A 26,120-nucleotide genomic window follows, 5' to 3' on the forward strand; every position below is an offset into this window, starting at 1 on the left:
GTATGAAGACACAGGTGTTAAACAGAGTGACACGCTCAGAAATGCAGCTGAAAACTATCATTTCGGACAGTAAGGGCAGAAAGCAATGGAGGTGGGCAGGCATGCACGGGGGAAGTGGCTGGAGCCTGTTACCGTCATCCCAGCAGAGATGATGGTCTTTTTGCATAGGGATGGCGGTACACAGAAAACTGTAATCATGCACACTATAATACTTATTTTCCAAGAGTGGCAAAAGACACACATTTTGCAGTCACAAAGATTGAAGTTTCACCCCTGGCTCTACTAATAATTATAAAACTGTGGGCAAGTTACTCCTCCTCTATATACTTTACGGTTTCCTTTCTAGAAATGAGGAGAATACCATCCAGAGACAGTTATAGCGAGGAGAAAAGAGAAAATGTATACACAGGTGCTGGTCACAGAGCTTGGCACATAGGTGCTCAACAAATGATAACTACTAGTGTTAAGATAATTAAACACCTTCTCATCTATAGCCATGCTACGCCATTATCAACTTACAAGGTCTGTGAATCCAAACCCAACTTTCAGCCCAGTGCCCCCAAATTCGATAAGTTAATTAACATGTAATTTTGAGCATATATCGTGTTGGCCATACAAAAGAAGGCCAAACTACATCTCAGCCCCAAAGACAGATAATATTTAGTTTAACTGTCGTTACGTTCTCAGTTAGTGGAGTTTGAATCGGTTTTACCGTGTTTGATAATTAGAGACCTGGTGAGGAAGGCCCTCTTTCATAAAGACTTATCAGAAATTTTATTCCATTGGTAACTGCTTTGGGAGGTGCAGATTACAGTGCAGAATAGTGCAGGTTCCTGGACGGTAGGTTGGGTTTCGACTGGCTTCTCCTATCGACTATCCATGTGACCTTGAGCAAATCACTTAATGTCCTTAAGTTTCAGTTTCCACATCTGTAAGATGGGGACAACAAGAGTTGTTCCACTGCAGGGTTATTGGGGGGATCAAATGAGACAATCCATAGAAAGCACTTAACTCAGTGCTCAGTGCATAGAAGTATTTAATACCTATTAATTATTATTAAAAGGTATCACAAGCCTTCTGCTTAATGAAGTAGGAGCAATAAGAAATGTGCTAAGTTTAGAGTCATAAGGAAGCTATTAGGAAGTCTGTTTTAAAAGTCTGACAGTTGTATAAAGATGTTTGTTTACTCTTGAGCCATCAAAATCACTTTGGAAAATGGACATTTAGGTTTTGCAGTGATGACTGAATACCACTAGATGGCACTGTGCACACTTTGCTAAATAGCCATCAAGCTTTAACTGTCCGTCATAGAGCACCTGCTATTAGGCACAGACGAGACGAAGTGGGGTTTCCTCATCTATAAAACGGCATCCATTTTTATACTAATATACTAGATAAGGCAACAGTTTGTATAATAAAATTATTTGGTTAACATTAACCATATCAAAAATAAACGTGTTCTTAACGGTAGTATTTAGCACTTCATAGAATCTTACAAATAATATTAATGTTAATTTTGGACATTATTAATACCTAAAAGTTTGTATTCATAAATAAATGGAAATATACAAAGCTTCAGCAGTTTGTTTTAAATTCAGGCAATCTTAAGTAGAAAAGGGCTTGGTCAGAGGCAGGGGTGTGGGGGGAAGTGTTTGTATGTGGCTAGAGAGGAGTTTGCTATTCTCAAGTAATGTTTCTTATCTGTTTGCTGATGTTACACTATTTTTTTTTTTTAGGAAATGAACTTTTTTTTAAACACTTATTTATTTTTTGAGAGACAGAGAGCATAAGCAGGGGAGGGGTAGAGAGAGAGAGGGAGTCACAGAATCTGAAGCAGGCTCCAGGCTCTGAGCAGTCAGCACAGAGCCCAATGCAGGGCTCGAATTCACTAGCCGTGAGATCATGACCTGAGCTGAAGTTGGAGGCCTAACTGACCGAGCCACCCAGGCGCCCCAGAAATGAACTCTTTAGCTCACTGTTAGCAATGACTTAAATCCAAGTATCTCTGGGAAAAGTGCAAAAATACCAAACTCATTTATATCTAGGTAGAAATGACTGATGTCATAAACTTTATTAGAAGTAGGAGAATCATATAAATAGGGTAAAAGATGGAAGAGAGGGTACAGAAAGGGTAGGAATATCAAAAAAAAAAAAAAAAAAACTTTAGGATGTAGTCTGTTTCATTATTTAGTCCAGGGCTGGCCTTACCTGGACCACATCACAGAGATTGGGTCCAGGTCAGTGAATCTAAGCACGACACCTTTTTTTTTTTTTTTTTTAAAGCATGTAGCGATCTCAAAATTCCCAAGCCCACATTATACCACTTACTGATTTCAAAATTTAGGAAGGTGGGGAAAGCGTTTCCTAAAGCTCTCCAGGTGATTCTGATAATCACAGATTTAGAAACCTTTAGGCGGCTTTCAAAGGGCTTCCAGCTGGGGAAGGTCAACAAACAATCATAGCGACTTAACTCCTGTCCTTTTGGTGTAGTGGCTTTCGACAATGGCTGCACACTGGAATCACCTACAAGGTTGTAAAATAGCTCCCTGGTGCTGCCTCAGCTGGTCCAGGACCATACTTGGAGTCACAAGGCATTAGGCTTATTAGAAATGCAGAATCTTAGGGGCGCCTGGGTGGCTCAGTCAGTTAAGCGTCCGACTTCAGCTCAGGTCACGATCTCATGGTCCATGAGTTCGAGCCCCGCGTCGGGCTCTGGGCTGATGATGGCCCAGAGCCTGGAGCCTGCTTCCGATTCTGTGTCTCCCTCTCTCTCTGACCCTCCCCCGTTCATGCTCTGCCTCTCTCTGTCTCAAAAATAAATAAACGTTAAAAAAAAAAAAGAAATGCAGAATCTTAGGCCCCCACCCCAGAACCAGAAACTGCATTTTAACATCCCCAGGCAGTTTAAGTATGACAGGCATGCTGGCAGTCAGTGGTTCTCTGTCCTTTGGCATTAAGACAGCCTGCTATGTTCTCATAGGTTGTGAAGTGTGTTACAAGGAGCTGATAACTATAAGTTAACTTACGCAGTTTAAGAATGATTTATGGGGTGCCTGGGTGGCTCAGTTACTTGAATGTCTGAGTCTTGATTTTGGCTCAGGTCATGATCCCAGGGTCGTGGGAGAGAGTCCCATGCTGGGCACTGCGCTGAGCATGGAGCCTGCTTGGGATTCTCTCTCTCCGTCCACCCCTCTCCCTGGTTCACACACACACACACACACACACACACACACACACTGTCTCTCTCTCTCTCTCTCTCAAAAAAGAATGATTTCTATAGTCACGTATATATACATTGTTTTAGAGGGGTTGTGATTCACTTCTATAAGAAGGTCACTCATTGCATCATGATGTGCTTTCTTGCCTGGGAGAAAAGTAAATTGCAGTTACGCTGGGAATTGATATAACCTGTTGATATACCACTGGGGATATATATATATATATATGTGTATATATATATATGTATACACACACACACACACACACACCCTCTAGTGTGTAGACAGGGGTGTGTATGTGTGTATGTGTACGCTCATGCACATACCCTCTCAACCCCCACCCACCTTGCTTAAAGTGACGGTAACTGTTGTCTGAGGCTTTGTTAGGATTCGGTTTCCAATCTCTGAGACAAGCAGGTGCAAGCAGGGAGAATTCTGATGTTGACTTACTCATCAAATCCCATAGCAAAGGGGGTAGGTTCTTTCTCCTGAAACCAATTCTTTCCTCCCCAGATCTAAGTTTCCTGACTTTCAGGAAAATTCCCCAGCAGGAATTTCCCATTGTGACCACTCTGTAGATTAGGAGAACCGAGTTCAGGTGCTTTTTCCGATTAGGTTATACTGCAGGTTTGAAGTGTCGAACTGTGTTCATTCACATAGTGGATTATTAAAATATGTTTGTAGGCTTATAGGAGAGTTCATTATGGAGATTCATTCACTTAGTTTTCCAATAAAATTCTGATGCCCTTAGCACTAAGCGGAGCACACATGGAAGCATTGAGTTTTTCCTAGGACAGCTCTCACATGCAAGTCTCAGTCAGTATTCAAAATGCCAACTAGATTTAAGTAAGAATGCTTTCAAGGAGCCTCCCATGTGGGTCAGACTGCCACATGGGCAGGGTGTGAGGAGGTGGAGAGAAGAACATGTCCCCTTGTGAGTGTCAGGAACAACTTCAGGTTCCTCTCCAAACTCATTGTCTCAGCCAGGCGAAAACCAGTCTTCTATCTTAGCCTTCCATTAGAGAGACTAACAACTTCATGCATAAGTATTTATTCAGCCCTTATTATGTTTCAGTATTCTTCTGCGTTCTAGAATTAGAGTGAAGAAGACAGGCAGGTCCCTGAGCACACAGAACTTACAGGTGGTGGAGAACAGAGGGACCCAGCAAGGAGCACGGCGTAGGCAACAACAATCTAGTTTCTCTTACAGAGAAAAATGGGCTTAGAGATCGTGGACTTGGATTCAAGTGTTTCTTCATGCACAACAGGAATAATAATATCAAACTTTCTTACAGGTGTTCTGGGGCACAACAGAAACTACATGGAAAAGAGTAAACTCTGAAGCACCATCTACAGTTTAGGCATTATTCTTATTTTTGAGAGAAAACAGGCATTAACATTTACTTTCATATTCCGATAAAACTATAACCTCCCAATTCTTTCAGTTCTTCGCTCCACTCTGTCAGTGATAAAGATGTTTGTCCCTTAATATAAGATTTCTTCTATAATTTCAGGTTTGTTTTTCTCTTTTTAAAAGTGTTTCCTTTGTTTTTGAGAGAGAGAGAGAGTGTGCTAGTGGGGGAAAGGCAGAGAAAGAGGGAGACACAGAACCTGAAGCAGGCTCCAGGCTCTGAACTGTCAGCGCAGAGCCCAATGTGGGGCTCAAACTCCTGAGCCGTGAGATCATGACTTGAGCGGAAGTTGGACACTTAACTGAGCCACCCAGGTGCCCCTCAGGTTTGTTTTCCTCTTAACGGGTGTGATGATAGAAATCTGTAAGAGACTGTACCAGAGTGATGACTAGTTTAGTTGACTTCCAGATCAACTACTCATCTTGAAATTCAGAAAGCCTCAGCTCATGAGAAGAAAAGAATATGTCAACGTGTCACTAACTTATCATACATCTATTGCACATACAGGCATTAACATACAGAGGGAGACGGCCATATGCTTATACATCCAGAGCTGGGAAAGGAAGCAAGAAATGAGATTCCATCACATTTTGAAAAGAAATGAAATCCAACCAGTAACTTTAAAGATTCTACGATACATTATGCCTGATGTTAGAGGGGACTAAACAAAATACGAGAGCCTGGGATTGTAATTCCCACGGGGAGAGACATGTTCAGATGGCCTAACCGAACATCAGGATGAGACACTCTGTCATCAAAGGGCCACATCCATAGAACAGATTAAAAAACAAAACAAAACAAAACACTACTGGAGTTCAAAATACAGTGATGCTATGCAGGCTGGAAACTTTGGAAAGGTGTAGAGGAGGAAGAGGTAGGGCTCGAGTTGGTTTCTGAATCACAGCAGGATCTGACACATAAAGATGAGTTGGGGAGGATACTCCGGGAAGAAGATGATCTAGCGACCGAGAGCAGAGAACAATGAAGGAAGAAGGCGCAACCAGGTCTTGCACTGACCTGACTGGGCCAGCACAGTTTACATGCTGAGTGTACTGGGAAGCAGGGTCTGTCACTTTGTAACCTTTCCTATTGTCCATTATTTGACACTTGTCTAATTTTTCAGTGAGCAAATAGATCGAGAATTTGCATCCCGTGAAGTTTCATACTAAGTTTCATTTTCAAAATACCTAATGTGAGCTAATTCCCATCCCTGTCTACAGCCAATGAGTCCAGTGGTGAAAATCAGAAGTGCTCTTTGGAGCAGCGAGTGCGTCTCGAACTGTGGCCCCCGATTCCACAGGTCTGGAGTTTGGCCAGGGTATCCCCAGGTTTTGGCTATTCCTTAGGTGATTTTGAAGAGCAAGGGTGTTTGGACCACTGCTAGTGAGCATGACTTAACGAGACAAGAGACAGGAAGAAGAGGAAATGGATGTCTTGAGCCAGGGGAATTCATATAAAAGGTATCACAAGAATCCCGGGAAAATTGTGGTCAAGAAAGCCTTGTGCAAATTAGCCGGTCGTTAAGATTTTCTCAAAGAAATAATTTATTTTTATGTCCTATCAGGTCTTTGATCATGACAAAACAGTGTTTAAAAAGCTAGTAGGGAAGAGAAATTCAGTTCAGTTGCATGCTTCACCAGGGTCAACAAATGCATTTTCATGTGATTACACTGAAGATATTAGCCACCTTGACCAAACATGCAGTTGGGAAAGAAAATGTTAATAAAAGACAAGTTTTGTATTTGATTTCCACTCATGAGCCATGAGCTGCATCTTTCTAAAATATGAATCTGAACAGCATTTGAGTAGCTCACCAAATTATTTTATGCTTCCAAAGTCAACATCTTCCTTGCTCCCACAGTATACCTTTATCACCAAGATGGTTCTCTTTGCTAAGGATCCTTGGAGAGAATCATCATAGCCTACAAAGATCGCATTTTAGTTTTACTTTTAGTTTCCTGGGTAAGGTGCATGATAGAATAGAAAGGGCTTCAAGAAAAGGCCTACAACATATTTTTGGTGTAAAATCAAATAGGATATCATGCCAATCCTCAAAGGCCCTGGGAGTACATCTACTGCCTATTAGGAAAAAGTATTCAGTTTTTCCTTAAATTGTGTTTGTAGACCAGCATCATTATTCAAAATGAGGTATAATAATTGTTGGCTCAATAGCTGTCATACTGTAAATTAAATTTAACTAAATTCAATTGAGCAAGCATTTATTAAGCCTATTATTTTCCAAAGTATTGTACCAATGATTGTAAAAATAATAAGAGAAAGTAAATGAAAAGAAAGATCTGAACAATAACTAATTTCTCACTGCCAGCGTTTAACTTTGTTCGGAATATATTTAATAACTTTAGAAGCAAGAAGATTTAGTATCTTATCTCCTCTCTGGGTAGTCATTTTAGCCTTCACTACACGGTTTGTTTCTTCGATGTCCCTTTAGCATTCCCTACATTGTAGTGGCCCAGTTTGGGCTTTTACTGCCTTCTACTTAGATTTTTACAGTAAGACTTAGTCATCGCCAGTGTATGCCCTTTTCCATCTGCCCTAAGAAATGGTGTAAGTCCCAGCTCTGGCTATGCCAGGCTCCATTGCCTATCGAGTAAAATCCAAGCTTCTAGGCTTGAAAACCAATGTTTGAACTCCAGTCTCCCAATCTTTAACCTCATTTCCTACTCATTTCCAGCTTTTTCCAAGAGTCTTATGACCCAGACATGTTGGGCTTCTTATAATTCCAGAATATGCCATTGGCTTTCTTGCACTGGCTTTATACTCTTCATCAGGTGCACTCTTCATTTGGCTGTCTTTCAAAGCATTACATACATGTGTGCCCGAGGAGGCCCCAATACCTTTATGTGGAACTATGCTCTCCCATTTGTTGCTCCTGGATAACGTCATATATCAGATCATTCACGACACTCTAAATTTCCCACAGTTATTAATGGACAGGCTGTTCCCTCCACTTTTTAAAAATATTTATTTATTTATTTTAAAAGGGAGAGAGAGGGAGAGCAAGAATTCCAAGCAGGCTCCACGCTGTCAGACACAAGCCCTGATGCAGGGCTTGAACCTACGAACTGTGAGATCATGACCTGAGCTGAAATCAAGAGTCGGACACTCAATTGACTGAGCCACCCAGGTGTCCATCTCCACCTTTTTTTGATAAGGCTTTGACTGAACTTTGGAAGAGAGGAGGGTCTCTGAAATGATGAACTAAATTTTATGGTTAGGGTCATGTATGCTTTTGGGGGAAAGGATCTGTGGCTTTCATCAATTCTCCCAAAGATACATGAGGAGAAAAGTTTAAGAACCACAGCACTAAATTATACTAACTTGAAGACATGTACTCTGTCTTGTTCATCTTTGTATTCCTCAGAGCTACTTGCATAATGCCTTGTTCAAACTGGGTGCTCACTAATGCTTAGCGAATGGAATGGGGTAGAGTGTCTACTCCGTTTGCCAGACCCTACATATAACCTCTAGAAGCTTTCCCTTTACCGCAGTGTGTCAGGAAAGCTCAATGAGACTCATTGAGCATGACTTCCCACAGGACTTTCATTATTCCTTACACACTATGACTTGAACAGATGGCCAGAATCTCAGATGCCAGAGGCCACGTTTCAAGAGAAAGAGCATCCACAAGGCTGGCAACCATGAGGAACAGTCTTCTTCTTTATAGCTCTCAGTTGCTCTCAGTGACCCTGCATCATGTGCCAATGCGGCCATGATGAACACTAACAAAGTACACAGGGACACTGAAGAGCAGGTAAGGGGCAATCGGCAGGGAAGTGTCACTTTTTTCTGCACTCACTCTGTACCATTTAAGTATATAATTAATTGTCTTTGTGCAATAGGAGTAAAAAATGGGACAGAAATTGAAAATGCATTCGATTCACCCATTCAGAAAATAGTTATGATTCAGTTTCCTAGTGCTTGGAAAATTGTTTGGGAGATACGTTAGCATTTGGGGTGAAGAGATCTCTAGATGGCTAATCAGCAGTACAGATTGTCTGCAGGTATCTTGAGTGAAGTTAACATGAGAAATGTATCCTTTTAAAATTTTTATTTAATTTTATTTTTTAAAAATATTTTAATGTTTATTTATTTTTAAAGTTTTTTTTTTAATGTTTATTTATTTTTGAGAGAGAGACAGAGACAGAGTGCAAGCAGGGGAGGAGCAGAGAGAGAGAGACACACACACAGAATCCAAAGCAGGCTCCAGGCTCCAAGCTGTGAGCACAGAGCCCAATGCGGGGCTTGAACTCATGAACCACGAGATCACAATCTGGGCCGAGGTCAGATGCTTAACCGACTGAGCCACGCAGGCACCCCTAATGTTTATTTACTTTTGAGAGAGAGAGAGAGAAAGAGATTGGGAGGGGCAGAGAGAGAGGGAGACAGGATCTGAAGCAGGCTCTAGGCTCTGAACTGTCAGCACAGAGACTGATGTGGGGCTCGAAATCATGGACTGCGAGATCATGACTTGAGCCGAAGGCGGACGCTTGACCGACTGAGCCACCCAAGTGCCCCGAGAAATGTATCTTTTGAAAAAAATCTTTAAAAGGCAGTAGAAAACACTAATGAGGAAATGTCCAACACAGAAAACCAAGATACACAGGAGGCAATGTTTCAGACCCCTCTCTTGTATCTTTTCAAAACCTTGGCTCACCTTTTCTCCAGCCCCTGCAGAAGGAACCATCATGGCACAGACTTTGATCAGCTCAGGGCAGCTGCAACCAGACAGCACCTGGCCTCAGGCCCTTGCTCCATACCTTCAATGGAACACCTGGAACCAGCCTAGCACTCACACAAGTGTAACCCAGAAGCACGGGGTTATTAACACTTGTAGGCCCCCCTTGACCAATGCAGGACAGAGCAGCTACGTTAGTACTTCCTCCTTGTATCCCCTGGCTGGAGAGTTCTGCGGCCTTTCAAAAGGTTCCTTAGAAATTCCTGCATTGTCTGTTGGCTTTCCTCCCTCGTTCCACTTCTGCTCTGGAATGGCAAATGAGCAGGCTTCCACAGAAGCCTTGTTGTGGAGTCTGCTTTCCGGAAAACACGGGCTAATGCGCTGATTCTAGCCAAGTCTCTATAACTGGTTGAACCCTTTCAGAAAATAAATGAGAAGAAAATGGTGATTCTGACCATGTTCAAAAACAGATTCTGATTCTGTGTGGTCAACATAACTTTTTGTCAACTTATCCTTTCCCACAATATGACATCACTTTCTTATTCAGCAGTGTTGGATTTGGGAATTAAAATGCATTATACTTGATCTTAAGTGAGGTTTATTATTCTTGAGAAACTAAGCTGCTCAGGGCTGATGCATTATTAGCTTTGTAGCAGGCTCAGTGGTCCATATGCTTGACCAACATTGCAGGACAGGCTCTCTGTTTACCATGGCATTTGGCTAATACTTGGAAGTTAGAAGCTGAGTTCTCAGATGATTTTACCTGGTGTTTATTCAGGGAATCCACCTAACATCTCTTATGCTATGCTCTCCTCATCCGGAATGAACAGAACCTTACCGTTCCTGATTAAAAAGGAGGTCAAGGGGAATTCGTAGCCCAACACCATGAATGATAAAAAATAGCTAGACAATTTATTTCAAGAGCTACAGATATACTTGATTTCTTTAACCACCACACTTATAAGTAATTTTTTTTCCCTCAGAAAATGACAGTTTGCTCAGGGGGCTGACAGGCTAGATATAAGCTTACATAGCGAAGTTTTACAGCGTATCTACTATTTGATACTCACAAAATCTGAAGATTTCTTAAAAACAGACCATATCATTAGATTCTAAACTTGAGGTTCTTCTAATACTCTTCTAATACTAGTTTATACACTAAGGAATATTATCATACGTCCCCCCCCATGGTCTAGAATAATGCTTGGCATGCAGTACACCTCAGTCCACATTTGTTGGGTGAGTAAATAAATGAGTGACTGCTGGTGACACCAACAAAATGTGAACACAACCTCCTTGGTTTAGTTGTCATGGATCACAGGTGTGGTTATGTGGGAGTGGCCACTATTCTATCCTTGTCCTCCTGACTGTCTTTTGTTTCATCTTAGTGTTTACCAGAGCCCCCAAGGTCCTGGGAGCCAGGCTGTGGGACAGCACCCTCTGGGGGGCCCTTCATTGCTCACTGGCTCTGGGCTGATCCAGTAGGTGCCCATGAACACAGCTTGGCCGACCATAAGGGAAGGCCATTGAGTCTTACTTGCTGGATGGGCCTGGGAAGCTTGAAAGGCATTCCTGTGCACGCATCACTCTTTCCCAACGGGCTGGGGCATTTAAAGATGAGGTTCTTTCCTAAACTGCTAGTGCAAAAGTGTTCGGTTGTCCTGATTTCCTGGTATAATGCAGAAGCGGGAGAAAGGGAAGAAGCTGCTTTAATTAAACCCATATCACATGCACCAGAACCTTAAAGGCATAGCTTTGTGTCTACCAGAAGTGTGCTCTAGTTAAGAGGAAATGACTTTGCCATAGGTCCAGGGTGCCCGGAAAGAAGCTGGGTCTTCAACCAGGGTGCCTGGAAAGGGGCAGGTTCCTCCATGCAGGGTGCCTGGAGAGGGGCTGGTTCTCCACTGCCATATCACACAGGCATCTTGAATGGTTTTAGGTCCTGCTGTCCCCACCAGCTTCGCCCCAGGGAACTTTTAGGAATGTAGTATTCTAGCACGATGTCCTTCTCTTTATTCTAAACAAGTGTCTAGAAAGAATTTCATCAAGAATGAAAATATGTATCCAAATCACTTGGAACACAGATAATTATGCTCCAAGGTTTTGCCATCTGCCACTTGTTTCCCTAATTGAACATTCCTGCTCTTCCTTGTGACTCTTTGAGAGGAAAGAGTCCTATCTCTCGCCTTCAGACATACCTCTTTCGGGATCTGTTCCTATTGCTTGAGATTTTACTTTGAACTTTGGTTTTTCACCCAAGGCTGTCTATGTCATTACCTGGAAAGCAGAAAAGTCCATGATCTTGGGCAGTGTGGTAGGCAGAACCCTAAGATGCCCCCTTCCTCTTCATACCTCCCTGGACAAGATTCCTGGTCCTCAGTGTTGATATACCTTCTCCACTGTTTAAGCAAATGCTAATTCAGGTACTGCTGTGAAGGGATTTCGCAGATGTAATTAAGGTCTCAAATCAGTTGACCTTAAGATAGGGAGACCTTCTGGGTGAGCCTGACCTAATCACTTGAGTCTTTTATTTTTTTATTATTATTTTTAATGTTTATTTTTGAGAGAGAGAGAGAGAGAGAGAGAAGAGAAGAGAGAGAGAGAGAGATGAGAGCGTGTGATTTGGGCATAGAGAGAGGGAGACACAGGATCTGAAAGAGGCTCTGTGTTGTCAGTGCAGAGCCCGAAGCGGGGCTCAAACTCATGAACCAGGAGATCAACACCTGAACTGAAATCGAGTCGGACGCTTAATGGACTGAGCCACTCAGGCGCACCCATAAGTCTTTTAAAAGAGGAGTGTTTTCTCTGGCTGATCCCAGAGAAGGAAGTCAGAGAGACCCACTCTACCTGGCATTGAAGTAGAAGCAAACATCTATGGGGCCACGTGGCAAGGAAGGCAGGGGGCTTGTAGGAACTGGGAATGGTCCCCAGCTGACTGTCCACAGGAGTGGGGACCTCAATCCTTCAACCATAAGGAAATGAATTCTGTCAACAGCCAGTTCACTCAGAAGAGAGCCACAGACCTTGTGAGACCCTAGGCTGTGTTTGATTTCTGACCTACGGAAAGTGGAAAGAGTAAGATAGTAAATGTGTGTTGTATTAAGTTGCTAAGTATGGGTAATTTGTTATGTAACAATAGAAAACTGGTACAGGCCACCAAAATCCCACATACTTAAGAATATGGCAGGGAGGAAGAATATGCTACTATACCAAATCAAAGAAAAACGAATGGGGTATTAGTATTTATTTCTAAAAACATATGTAAAGCCTACTCCTGAAGCATAAGACTAGTCAGTTGGCTGGTGAAAAGTGAATCTAGTGAAGCATACTCATTCACTCATAGAAGAATATTTATTCAGGACCCACCACATATATAGCACTCACATGGGTTAATTTCACAGTGACAGAGAAGCCATTAGGTAAACCGGTGTCTGCATTTTTTTTGTTGTTGTTGTTCTAGAAACCCTGAAAGAAATTTAGAGCTACTAAAGGCAAAGCATGTGTTCTAACTTTAAATTATAACCGGATGAAGAATACTTATAAAAATGTTTCTTTTTTTTTTTTTTTTTTAATTTTTTTTTTTTCAACGTTTATTTATTTTTGGGACAGAGAGAGACAGAGCATGAACGGGGGAGGGGCAGAGAGAGAGGGAGACACAGAATCGGAAACAGGCTCCAGGCTCTGAGCCATCAGCCCAGAGCCCGACGCGGGGCTCGAACTCACGGACCGCGAGATCGTGACCTGGCTGAAGTCGGACGCTTAACCGACTGCGCCACCCAGGCGCCCCAAAAATGTTTCTTTTATTAGAGGGAAGACATTTGAGAAGCTCTGAAAGCTCAGATACTAATATATACCTTTCCTCTTTTCCTTTTAAGTGAAATTTTAATTAAATTTTAGCTGATATGAGTGACAAAAGGAAAATTCAGACTGTGACCAGAAGAACTAAAGGAAAGTGCCTTCGTACTTTTGTTTCTACTATTAAACAGGAGGGATTTGAGATTTCTGATTTATTTCTCTCATTCTCTTTTATTGTTCATGAACTTAAGGCTGCGTTCCATTGACTCCAAAGTAATTTCTGAAAAATGATCTGCTGACATTACAGGGTATCTGGATCATTAACCATGTCAGCGCTGACCGAGGAAATAATGTTCTGGCAGAAAATAGTTATTTGTTTAAAACAAAGGCTGAGAATGTTGCCATTTCACACATCCTTATGCCTACATGGCATATAGGGTATTTATTTTTGTGGAAAGTTCTTAGGAAACCCAGAAGTTAAAGAGAAGGCTGTTGATTAGAAAGCAGTATTAGGAATAGTATAGTATTAGGAATAGTATATAGTATAGCAGTATTAGGAATAGTATATAATAGCAGTATTAGGAATAGAATATGCATATTCTCCATTCAGTCCTATTCCTCCTAGAAAATAAGATTGCCAACTTGCTGCCCCCTAACTTTTAGGGGTACAAATTCCTTTGTTCCATTAGGGAATGTGCTAGTCATGGCACGGGGAGGGAGGGTATGACAGTGTGCAAAGATGAAGGGTAAGGGAAAGAAGCTGACTTAAAAATAGATCCCATGGAGGAAAGTTGAAGGAATAAAGAATCTTCTGCTTGAAAAAAGAAAAGATGGGGGCGCCTGGGTGGCTCAGTCAGTTAAGTGTCCAGCTCTCGGTTTTGGCTCAGGTCATGATCTCATGGTTTGTGAGTTTGAGCCCTGCACTGGGCTCTGTGCTAGCGTGGAGCCTGCTTAGGATTCTCTCTCTCTCCCTTTCTTTCTGCCCCTCCCCTGCTTGCGCTGTCTCTGTCTCTCTCAAAAATAAATAAACTTGAAAAAGGAGAAAAAGAAAACAGAAAAGATGGTTTCTCACAATTTTTGTTTTCTTTTCTTTTTAATGTTTTTTTTTTTTTGAGACACACACACACACACAGCCACGCACACACACACACACAGCACGAACAGTGGAGGGGCAGAGAGAGAGGGAGACACAGACTCTGAAGCAGGCTCCAGGCTCTGAGCTGTCAGCACAGAGCCCGATGTGGGGCTTGAACTCATCAACTGTGAGATTATGATCTGAGCCAAAGTCGGCTGCTCAACCGACTGAGTCACCCAGGTGCCCCACAATTTTCCTTTTATAACAGAGGTTGGTAAATATCTTTTTTGTGTGTGTGGACAATGGGGCACTACTGTATTACATAGTAATATTATGGCATATATATAAAAAGAGAAAAATTTATACAATGATGAAATTAAAAATACAATAATGGAGTGCGATTTTTTTTTAATGCTTGTCTGCCAACGAGAAGACTGGAATTTTTGTGGGGAGGGATAACATTTTGCTTAACAGGGATTATAAGTAGCATTCCCTATTCTAAAATTATTAAAAATATTCATCTGTAAAAACTCCTATTTCACAGTCTCTACAAAAGTTAGGGCTGCATTTAGTGCACAGGCTACAGTTTTCTAGCCTTTTGTAATGGAGGCTTTTTAGAATCCTGGGAACCAGTTATTCTCAGCATCCATCAGGAATTGTATTAAAGGGAATGAACATGAATGGCGGTGATAGGAATCAGTGTTCTATATGGGAAACCATAAAGAGAGTAGGCAAGGGCTGTGGGGACAGAAACACAGGGAATTAACTAACCCTTCTGATATCTGAGATCAGATAGAAAACAAATCTCTTAAAAGTCTATATCCAGACAATATTTTTTTGTAGGCGATGACTTCACAAGGGTCAGTTTTTATGCTTTTCACCTCTATCATGTAGTTTATAAGTTTAGTTTTGTTAATATACAAAATCAATTTTACCTCTAAATAAGGTCTGGACTGAAAAACAACCTGTTCTCCATCAAAGTCCATTGATTTCTACGAAGTAAATGCTATGTAAGAATTTCCAATAAAGCAATGTACTTACAAACACACTACCTGGACTTTTTGTTCTTATTGCTTTCATTGTAGAGTAAAACTCCATTACAAAGTACAATTATTTATGGTGGATTATGTTTCATTGCAGACGAAAATGACCTTCCTCTAAGGGGGGTAGGTTCAATGTTGACTGATATTATGTCACATAAACATCAGGTCCTGGTTATCTTAAAAAGAAGGCTCTGGGGCGCCTGGGTGGCGCAGTCGGTTAAGCGTCCGACTTCAGCCAGGTCACGATCTCGCGGTCCGTGAGTTCGAGCCCCGCGTCAGGCTCTGGGCTGATGGCTCAGAGCCTGGAGCCTGTTTCCGATTCTGTGTCTCCCTCTCTCTCTGCCCCTCCCCCGTTCATGCTCTGTCTCTCTCTGTCCCAAAAATAAATAAACGTTGAAAAAAAAAAAAAAAAAAAGAAGGCTCTACCTTTAAGATAAAACAGACTCAGCTGTGTTAGCATTTTGCAAGCCCCTCCAGATCACAACTGTTATGTTTACTGTCAGGAAGGAAAACTCAGCAAACACATATTGTACGTGCATGCAATGCTTCTGCTCAAGGTGGAAATGATTTTATAAAGCAGCTTCATTTAGCATCCAAAACCTGCTCATTTCTCTTCCTTAAGCCTTAGTTTTGTATAGTTTGTATAGAACGTAATTTTTTCCTCATCTTAAAATAGATGAAGTTTGTCAGGCATAACACTTCCCCATGTAATGTCCACTAACTCTTTAAGAACCAGGCTAGATGTCTCCCTCTGCAGGAAACTCCTCTTACTGGCCCTCACACCAGGGCACTGCTTCCCTGGTGCTCCCACAACACTGCACACATACCCCTACCATTACACTTCCACACTGCGTTAGGAGTCTGTTTAAAATTCCATCCACCCAGTTAGACTTGGCGCAACTTTTTTTTTTTTTTTTAATTTTTTTTTTTCAACGTTTATTTATTTTTAGGACAGAGAGAGACAGAGCATGAACGGGGGAGGGGCAGAGAGAGAGGGAGACACAGAATTGGAAACAGGCTCCAGGTTCTGAGCCATCAGCCCAGAGCCCGATGCGGGGCTCGAACTCACGGACCGCGAGATCGTGACCTGGCTGAAGTCGGACGCTTAACCGACTGCGCCACCCAGGCGCCCCAACTTGGCGCAACTTTAAGGCAGAGAGCGTGTCTTACTCACATTGCTTCATCCCGGGCACCTAAGCATGGTGCTGAACACACAGGAGGAGCTCATTATAAGCTTTCTAAATTAAAAGGTAAATGAATGGGTGCACTGAGAGTCAACTGGGCAGGTATGAAAGTTCTATTTCCACCCAGGGATGGACTAGCACTGTTTTCCCCGAGATCAATGTGACAATGACATGATGCTGGATGCAGGATAAGGATGAAGACCGGAAAAGAATAGGAAGAGGAAAAGGAGATGCCCCTGGAATGAGAAAGGGCCATGACCTGAGAGCAACAGGAAAGCAATGTCACCCCAGGGTGGTGGGAGCCAGTTAGGGCCTTTGTGATGTTGGCTGCAGGGGTGGTTGTCAAATCACTGATTCTTTTTTTCTTCTCTCTCTCCCTCCCTCCCATCCCCCTCTCCCTCCCTCTTTCCCTCCCCTTCCTTCCTTCCTTCCTTCCTTCCTTCCTTCCTTCCTTCCTTCCTTCTCTTTATTATTTACTTTTTAGTTCACCCCTATGATTTTGTAATACCTTTTTGCAATTTCCCGTCTCTGCTGAAAGACCTGAGGAAACTCTGCTTGGCAAAGCTCTGAGGACAGAATTCTTGTCCCTGCTCCTTCTCCTCACCCTTCTATTTTAAGGACCATTGAGTGGTAATGAGGAAATCACGTGGGAGGATTCTATCACTTTTTCATTGCCGAAAACATGGAGATTTTTCCTTGTGTTTTAATATGGGTGGTGGGGTTGGGGAGGTGGGGGGAGAAAAGCTTTTCTTTAATGTGAGCCTCTTCCTTGTCCTCAAAAGACCTTTTATAGACTCATCAGTGCCCAGGGCTGCAAGGACATCCACAAATTCCTTCCTCCATCTGTAGTGTGCAGTGTTCTTCTCATTGCCTCCCCACTTTCTTTTTTTTTTTTTATTGGTTTAGCTTCCTGAAAGGAGTCAAACATGTCTTTGATATTTTGCTGATCTGTTTTTACTCCTTTGTCATCCTGCCCCAAACTTCAGCCCCGTGTCCAGCCACTGAGGCTGAGGAATAAGCTGTAGATGAGCAACTCGAAGACCAAATACACATTGCCCACGCCATTAGTAACGATTTGCTGTAAGCCAGGAAGCCTGGGGCTGGGGCTGGCCTGCCCAGGGCCCCCAAGAAACACCTGCTGGAGACTCGGGGAGGATAGAGGTGTGGAAACGGCTGGTTTCTACATTCAATGTTCATAATCCCTAGGCCACTTATTCAAAACTGTGTATGTACTCAGGGGAACATTATGGTTTTCATTTTTCTAATCCATTCAATACTAATTAGAAAATAAGAACAGTTATTAATTTTTCCAGCAGACAGTTTACAAAAAGAAAAGAGTAAGTTCATGTACAGGAAATATGAGGCGATTTTTCTCTCCAACAGAAAATGGATGGGGTGTGATATGATGGAAGCGACGGTGCAGCAGAAGATGTAAAGGGCTCGCTGTGATTAGTGATCTAGCTGGCCGCTGACATTTTAAAATTTGGGAAAAAGATGAAGCAAGTCCCTTTGTTTCTTAAAATATTACTGCCTCTTCTCTTCCTGTTGTCTGATGTAGGCAAATGCAGTCAATACTCTGAAACAAAGTGCTAATTTTGTAGCTTCAGAAAGAAAATCCTATGTTTTCCAGGAGCTTGTAAACATTCTCCTATACTTGCAAAGGACACGCAAATACAAAGAGGACTTCATACTCGATATTTTATAAAGTTCTTGGAAGCCATTTTGATGGCACAGCATCGACACTACCAAGGCTACAGAAGAGAAGAAAAATATCCACCCAGATTTAAACCATTCCAAGGACAGGAAGTTGGACACATCTCGAGGCTTATCCATTTCAATACTTTAGCCGTTGAGAGCAGCAATTCAGCCTTCAGAATCACTTACGAATAGTCTCTCTACCTTTTGCGTATCATAGTCCTCTTCCTATTGTTGTGTAAACATATTTTTTTTATCAACACTTAGGAGAAAAACAGTTTTAATAAACTGTAACAAATGTAAACGATAGGATTCGTGAGGGTAATTAGTCCAAACAACTGGCATACTTACAGTTGCATTTCTTCTGCACAAACCTAAGCTTGCATGCTGTTCTGTAGGTGGAGAGTCGGATACGATCCAGATCTTGAGCCCCTGGTGGGGGGGAGAAACGTACACATATGGTATGCCATGTGTGTGGAAAGGGATTTATAATATTTACAAAGAAAGCAACTACAGATACAACCCATTCACTTAATTTGATTTTTACCTTTATTAGAACACGAACACAACTTTAAGACTTGAAAAGGTCTGGCCTCATACCCTTCAAACACTAGGGGAAAAGAACACAAGTATCCAACACGGGAGATGAGGTTGTCAACCATGTTTGTGGGCCAAGGAACACAGCCTCAGCCCTGCGGTGTCTGCCGCCTCTGAGAACAATCTAGTCAAGCTGTGACTTAACCAGCAAGATGACAGCACTATCATCCAATAACCATTTTAGATGCGCGGTGATTGGTCATCAGAATACGGCTGTGAGAGGAGTACTCGCTGAAAGCTGGGCCTCTTTGCTGTGTGACTAATTGCTTTTAGAAACCTCAGTTTTCTCATCTGGAAGATGGGGGTGATGATACTACTACTAATCATTTTACAGAATTATGAGGATACATGAGTGACTATAATTAAGCACAGAGGGCACTGCCTGGCACGTAGTTCGAGCTGTGTAAGTATTCATTAGTATTACTAGGGTCTATCCTGCAAACCTGCCTGTCAACCTCACAGGAGACTTTCTAAAAACAACCACTACTCTTTTTTATACCGGAGCTTCCGTTTCCTCTCTAACATAGAAGTACGTGTTCCCCATATTCTTCAACTACTTTCCTCATTCTACTCTTCCTCTCAAGAATCCAGCATGGTTTCTGACGCTCACAGCACCAGGTCTGAATGTTCTGCTCAGAATCCAATCCAAGCTCTTCCCATGCCACCTACCCAACGGTATTTCCCACCACCCTCTACCCAGGACCTCTGCCCGGCTTGGGCGAGTCTCCACACAATGCCCTGCAGATGGGCTCTTTGTCCCATTCACACCAGAGATCCTGGTGGTCCTCCCACCCTTCTCTGAATGGGCTCATCTCTAGACTGTGTCTAAGACAAAGCAGACTTTCAACAAATGTCTGTTCTTTTCTGCTTCTCAATATTTGGCATTCGTTAAGCCCTGTTTATGGTTCATAACAGATATAAAGGCAGAGAGCTATTTTTGACATATATTGAACTTCACCAGTAAAAGTGCTACATGAATGCTTCAAAATATAATAGGGCAGCAAGTAAATGAGCTGGCCTAGAAGTAATTATATTGGGAGGCCAATTAAGTGCTTTTCTAATCAAACTCGGGATGAATTAGCACGTGTCCTGCACTGAGAGCATCAACATTCCCTTGATTCAAACTGATCTCTTTAGATTCATTCACAAATGATACCAATACTCCTATTGCTTTATAGTTTTATGAGGCAGATCATTAAACATTCATTCTTATGAGAGTTGATTACTTGACAAACAGGCTCATTGATACTGAGTTCCTGAAGAACCAAAGAGAGAGGGCTTAACCCTCACCCAGTGCAGGAATTCTCCTAAACGGAGAATGTTCTCAAGAGCGGGACAGGTAGACAATGGCCATAGAAGATTATTTCCAATGACAGGAATGATTATCACTTGTGAAAATAAATGAGCTTTAGAGTAAACCTTAATCTGTCATTTCCCAGTTATGTGAACTTTGACAAGTTTTTACTTGGTCTCTGATTTCTTCATGTATATGGAGATAACAGCATCAGCTTTACCAGCTGGTAACCTCTGAAGCTTGTATATAGTGAGCACCTACTAGCAGGTGGGACTCCTAAAAAGGTTTCCTGTACATTTCCTTAGCAACAATAAGTGATAGAAATTTCTTTTTTATATTTGAGCTTTAATTTGCCTCCTGATAAGTTCAATCCACTTGATGTGATTTCCCTTCTGGAGACACAGAAGGTTTGCTTCTAGCCACTTGATAATTTACACATTGGGAAGCACCTTGATTAGCATCTTCATTACCATCTGAAGGTTATGTAGAAAAGCCCCTGCCCTTGTGGAGTTTAAAGTTTGGCGGGGGACATAACCTCTTGACCTTTTGACATTGGAGCCGTTCAACTCCATAACCATTGCATGCACAATGTCTATCACAGAGTGAGGCCTACAATAGGGCTTCAATACGTGGATGTTGCTATCATTATTCTCTATTATCATCAGACAGTTTTGAGACCTTCATCCATTCTGGTCCTTCTGCTCTATGGATGGCTCATATCTCATTGAAGTGAGATATACAAAATTAACCCAAATTTGCCTCCTCTGTATAGAATATATAGAAAGCAATCATGACCAGTTTTGATAGGGACAATTATGAATGCAATTAATTTTTTTTTTATTTTACAGAGAGAGAGAGAGAAAATGGGAGAGAGGGGCAGAAGGAGAGAGAGAGAGACAGACAGAGAGAGAGAGAATTTTAAGCAGGCTCCATGCTCAACACGGAGCCTGATGTTGGGCTCGATCCCAAGACCTCAGGTTCATGACCTGAGCCAAAATCAAGAGCTGGGACGCTCAACTGACTGAGCCACCCAGGCACCCCACGAATGCAATTTTAAAAAATAAATGGCTCGTTCCTCTAGTTCTTTTCATTAAAAAGCTTAGGGGCACCTGGGTGGCGTAGTCGGTTAAGGGTCCGACTTCAGCCAGGTCACGATCTCGCGGTCCGTGAGTTCGAGCCCCGCGTCAGGCTCTGGGCTGATGGCTCGGAGCCTGGAGCCTGTTTCCGATTCTGTGTCTCCCTCTCTCTCTGCCCCTCCCCCGTTCATGCTCTGTCTCTCTCTGTCCCCAAAATAAATAAACGTTAAAAAAAAAGCTGAAAAAAATCATATGTATTTACATATGATCACATCTTTTCTATTTTCAAATTAAATGCTTATTTGGAGGCTGAAGATAGGACTTCATATCTATCTGGTTAGTTTCTTTTAATTTTTATCTCATGCTTGTAATTGTTCTGACAGTTTTAAAAATTTTGATTTTGCCACTGGCATTTCCAAAGGCCTTCCCAGTTTTGTGTCCTCTGTAAATCTGAGAGGCTCATTTAGAAACTTAATTCTCTAGGGTTCTGGATAACCAGAGACAGAGAGACTATCAGAAATACCTGAACACTAAATCTGCCTTTTCCCCTGATGAGGATGTACTTTTACTGATGCTGAGCTTGGCTCAACAGTCAAGAGAGTCTCAGTATCTGAAAATAATCCTTTAAAAGAAGACATTAGGGACATAGATGAGTTGCGTGAATTCTTTAAGAATAATGATAATCCGCAGGTATAAAAGGGCTGTGATGCAGCAGACAATTAAATGTCTTAGTTCCAGCAAAACTTTATCCTCTGAGGACAGAAATACTAGCTCCTCTGCACCTCCCTCTCATAGAGGCTCTAGGGGCAATTTGGCAAAGGTGCACCTCTCCTACATGTAGTAATGATGATGCTTAGGGACGGGAGTGCACTGACTGTTCTCCCCTGCCCTATCATGATGTGGACTTAACTGACCCTCTTTTTGTTCAAGAATCAGGAAGGGGTCTGAGGGTCTCTAGATGTTTCCTATTTGTAGAAGTTCTTCCTGGCTGAAGTTCAAAGGGGATGCACCTTGCACAGACCATGTAAGTGGCAACCACAGGACCCATCTGGATTCTGGGACCCAAAAACGCTGAGCTGAGACACGCTGCACAGGCTCTTGCTCTGCTTATCCCCCTTGTTTAAAATATTTATTTGTCCCACCCCCAATAAACCAGAAACTTAATTCAGTTTTACAGGGGTAGTCTCTTCTTGAAAGTCTGTAAGTTTGTAGTTTGCCTTGGGAGTAGTTGCAGGTCTTCTGTGTCCAAGTTATTGGTTAAAACCAAGCACCTGAACAGGGCCACACATAGACTCTTCTAGTATGCTACTAGAGGCTGCCTTCCAAGTTGATTGACCCATTGCTTATTCCTGCAGATATGGTCACAACACCACCTATAAATCAACCTAATTGTATGGCAAACTGACTCACATCTCCAACACATGCACAACATAAGAGACTTTGTCAGTATCTTGTTGAATTAAGGTTCATTTTTATGCTATAGTATTTTCCTGAGCTAGCAGTCTAGAAGCCTTATTAAAAAGGGAAATTAGCTGACTTAATTCCTTTATAAAAAAGATAGAATTTGAATAAATGCATAAAGAAGTCAATAGAGCAATCCTTGTTCTTAGCATGTTGAAATGTCTAGGATTAGCACTATATTTTTTCCATGACCTGAAAATGAATCCATCTTATCATAAAACCTACAAGTTCATACCCTAGACTCTCAAGAAGCCATATTCTTCCTTCTTAATAAAAAATGAGTATAGCATTTCCCTATTTTTAATTTTTTTGCAATGGTCTCATTATTTCTGAAAAAAATGGATGATATTTTTCCCTGTATTATTGTATCACTGGGATATAATTCTTTAAAACATGCAGATTCAACTCATTTAAATAATACCTTAGATTTGCTTCATAATTATACAGAAGGGACTGGGGCTAAATAATTAAGGGCAGAGATGAATATTACTGTCTCCACTTCTTTATATTTTTGAAACTTTTCATAATGAACATTTAAAGCTAATCCACTTAAGGCAATTTGATGCTCTTGTATCTTGTCTTCCAATCTCTTATATCCACGTCATACTTGGAAGAAGGTGATAAAGACAAAAACAAAGATGCAGTTAAGAAATTCTGATTGATCACACTGTTATCTCCTACAAATCCTGTTTTTCCTTTTTTTTGTTCTTCCTTTCAAGATTTTTCTCTGCTCTTCCTCTCTGTCCTTCCTTTCCTCCTTCTCTCCCTCTCTTCCTTCCTCCTACCTCTTACATTCTTTCCCTCCATTCGTCCATCTATCTATTTATCCAACCAACCAACCAACCAACCAACCAACCAACCAACCTATCTTACCTACTTCTTGGCTTTAGTTTTATTACATTCTAATAATTTTTAAAATTTTTGTAATTATTTGTTTTGAGAGACAGACACAGTGTGAGTGGGGGAAGGGCGGAGAGTGAGGGAGACAGAATCCGAAGCAGACTCTAGGCTCTGAGTTGTCGGCAAGAGCCCGACGTGGGGCTTGAACCCATGAACCATGAGATCATGACCTGAGCTGAAGTCCGACACTTAATCGACTGAGCCAGCCAGGTGCCCCTAGTTTTATTACATTCTAAATAGTTTCACACAATTAAAGTATATTTTGCCTTTCATGTTTTGATAGCTCATTATAAAGCCTTTTATAAAGTCATTAAGATAATTAAATATCTCATTCATTTTTCAAATTTGCTCAACAAATATTTACAGAATAAAGATGAAGCCTATGAAGATTCCATGTCTGAACTCTTCCATGCTTGGTGATTGTGTGTGTGTGTGTGTGTGTGTGTGTGAAGTAGAGAGAGAGTGAGAGAGAGGTAAAGGAGCTAGGGGGTCAAGGATAATGGTCAAATTTCTCTCTTAGGACACTTAGTGGGGTGGGGAGGCCCTCTCTGAGCCAAGGTACAAACAGGAGGCATAGGTTTGCAGGTGCGTGAATGAAGAGTTCAGTTTTGGGCTTACATGGATTGAGATGCTTGTGGATGTCCAAGTGGAGGTATCAGCGGCAGTTGGAGATACAGATATGGAACTCCTGACTATGGAATACATTCTCAGAATTACCAACAAACATAAAATGTAGCAATTTGTCTTAACTGGGCCAAGACTGGGAATATTCTTCCAAGAGAAGACTCTGCATACAGCCATGGGCACTGTTAGTGGAATAAATGGTGAGCCCACCTCAAGTTGTTTCATTAGTAGAAGGCTTGACAGTGAGGAAGCAAGGCTGGAGGGACACTGACTTTATATGCTGACTATTCTGGATAAGATGGTTCAGGAGAACATGGATGTGGTTTTGAAGGACTCCTTGAAACTTGGGAGCCATGACAATAAAGGTGAAGCCTTGAGAGAAAGTAAAATTGTATATGGAGGGACTTGTTCAAGAACAAAGCTTTGGTATGATCTGGCTTCAGGGTGTCTGGGATCTGCTAAGAGACAGAAAAAGAGAACGGCAGTGGTCAAAATCAGCAGGAGACCAGACTTGGGTGGTGACATCAGAGAGTATTTCCAGGATGGTGACCCATGGTATTAACATCTTAAAGAGGCTGAAGAGCAAGAGAAATGAAGAAGAAGTGGAAATAGTCCACCATGGCCTATAGTGGTGTGTATGGTGGGCTCATAGCAGTGGGCTCATTCGTGTCGTTGTTTTCAATTTTTGAAATCAATTTTCCTAAAAGTCACAGTGTGCATTGCAAAATCATGCTGTAGGTTCCATTCCCATTAGCCACGTGCTGACTTGTAGTCTACTTCCTGAAGAACTATTTGCCTTTGAAGGATTCGGGTGCTTTCCAAGTACCTACACTTGCCTCCATTTGATTTTCCATCGCTCCTCCGAGCAGAGGCCAGTGGTATCATTGTGATTTCTCCTCAGGCCCTTCCTTATCCTGTTAGATAGCCTTCCTTATTCTGAAGGAATGTCTTCCAATCACTCTCCTCTCATTAAAACCTACCTATCCTGTGCCCTGTAGGCTTTTAAACCAACATTTATTCAGCATCTAAAGAGAATGGATTTGAAGGTAAAAGTCTATGGTTTACCTTCCTTAAGCTACCTTAGGAAGCATTCACAACAATGACTGACAAGTTCATAAGTAAGTGTCATATAAGGCCGAGTGATGTCCTCTGAGAGCAGAAAAAGAGAAGGTGATTTAATTCCAAGAACAATTTATTCTGCTAAAAGCCAATCTGATAAACTTATTTGATGGCTGAAAAGCCAAGGTGAGGATGACATTTACATTTAACTAGTCTTTTTAGTTTTAATCTAAGGTACCAAATAAACTGATAATTAGGGCATTATACTGAAGGGAATTTTTGGTTAAGGGCAACCTGTCTAGAATTTCTTTAATCGAAGTTGGTGGCCACAGAGTTAGTGTTTCGTTTTGCTTTTTTTTTTTTTTAAGACAAGGCTAGTCTTTTTTTGCTTATATGTGAGTCCACGCTATCCTTAATTTCATTTCTTTGCCATTTCTTTTTGCTTCTGAGGCCTGTGGTTATGAGCTCAGAGTAGATGTTTAATGCATACGTGCTGTAATCACCTGAATTTGCCTAAATTTCTTACCAGTTATTCTTATCAATTATTGTTCTCTGTTCGCTATGTCCTTTGTTCTCTGGCCTTTGTAAGGCTAAGATGCCTTAACATTTCCCTGAGCCTGACTAAATTTCAGACAGGCTTCTTCCTGACTCTAAGCCTCTGAGCTCCTTTTCTTAGAGCATTTACTTTAGAAAACTTTTCATTGTAAATTCTGTGTCTGCCCCTTGGAGAAGTAATCTCCTAGCCTCTCGACAGGTTTACATCCCAGAAATATCTTTCTTAAGGACCTGGGAACCAAACCTTTGAAATGCAATCATTGGAGCAGATCTCTCAGTCTCTGTGGAGGGTAGAAGCTTAACCTCCTGATTGGGACAACTGGCAAACACAACTGATCACCTTCCCCACGAATAATCTTTAGGACTTTAGCAGTAGCTCGCTACTAGCTCACTCTGGCATTTAAAAACCCTCCTGCCTTCCAGGGAGTTGAGTTCA

The 26,120-nt window shown here is 41.8% G+C and overlaps 1 protein-coding gene across 1 annotated transcript in view; it reads right to left on the reverse strand.

Annotated features, from left to right (window-relative positions):
* DTNA (dystrobrevin alpha) overlaps positions 1-26,120 on the reverse strand; it is a 161,380-nt gene that overhangs the window by 95,849 nt on the left and 39,411 nt on the right. The window contains exon 3 of the mRNA XM_047087002.1: positions 18,470-18,550. Coding sequence (XP_046942958.1) covers positions 18,470-18,550 — 81 coding nt within the window. The remainder of the gene's footprint in view (positions 1-18,469; positions 18,551-26,120) is intronic.

Source organism: Lynx rufus, unplaced genomic scaffold (genome assembly GCF_022079265.1).
Source record: "Lynx rufus isolate CCGP_SWC_20201006 ecotype Redwood Valley unplaced genomic scaffold, mLynRuf1.p SCAF_22, whole genome shotgun sequence".
NCBI lineage: Eukaryota > Metazoa > Chordata > Mammalia > Carnivora > Felidae > Lynx > Lynx rufus.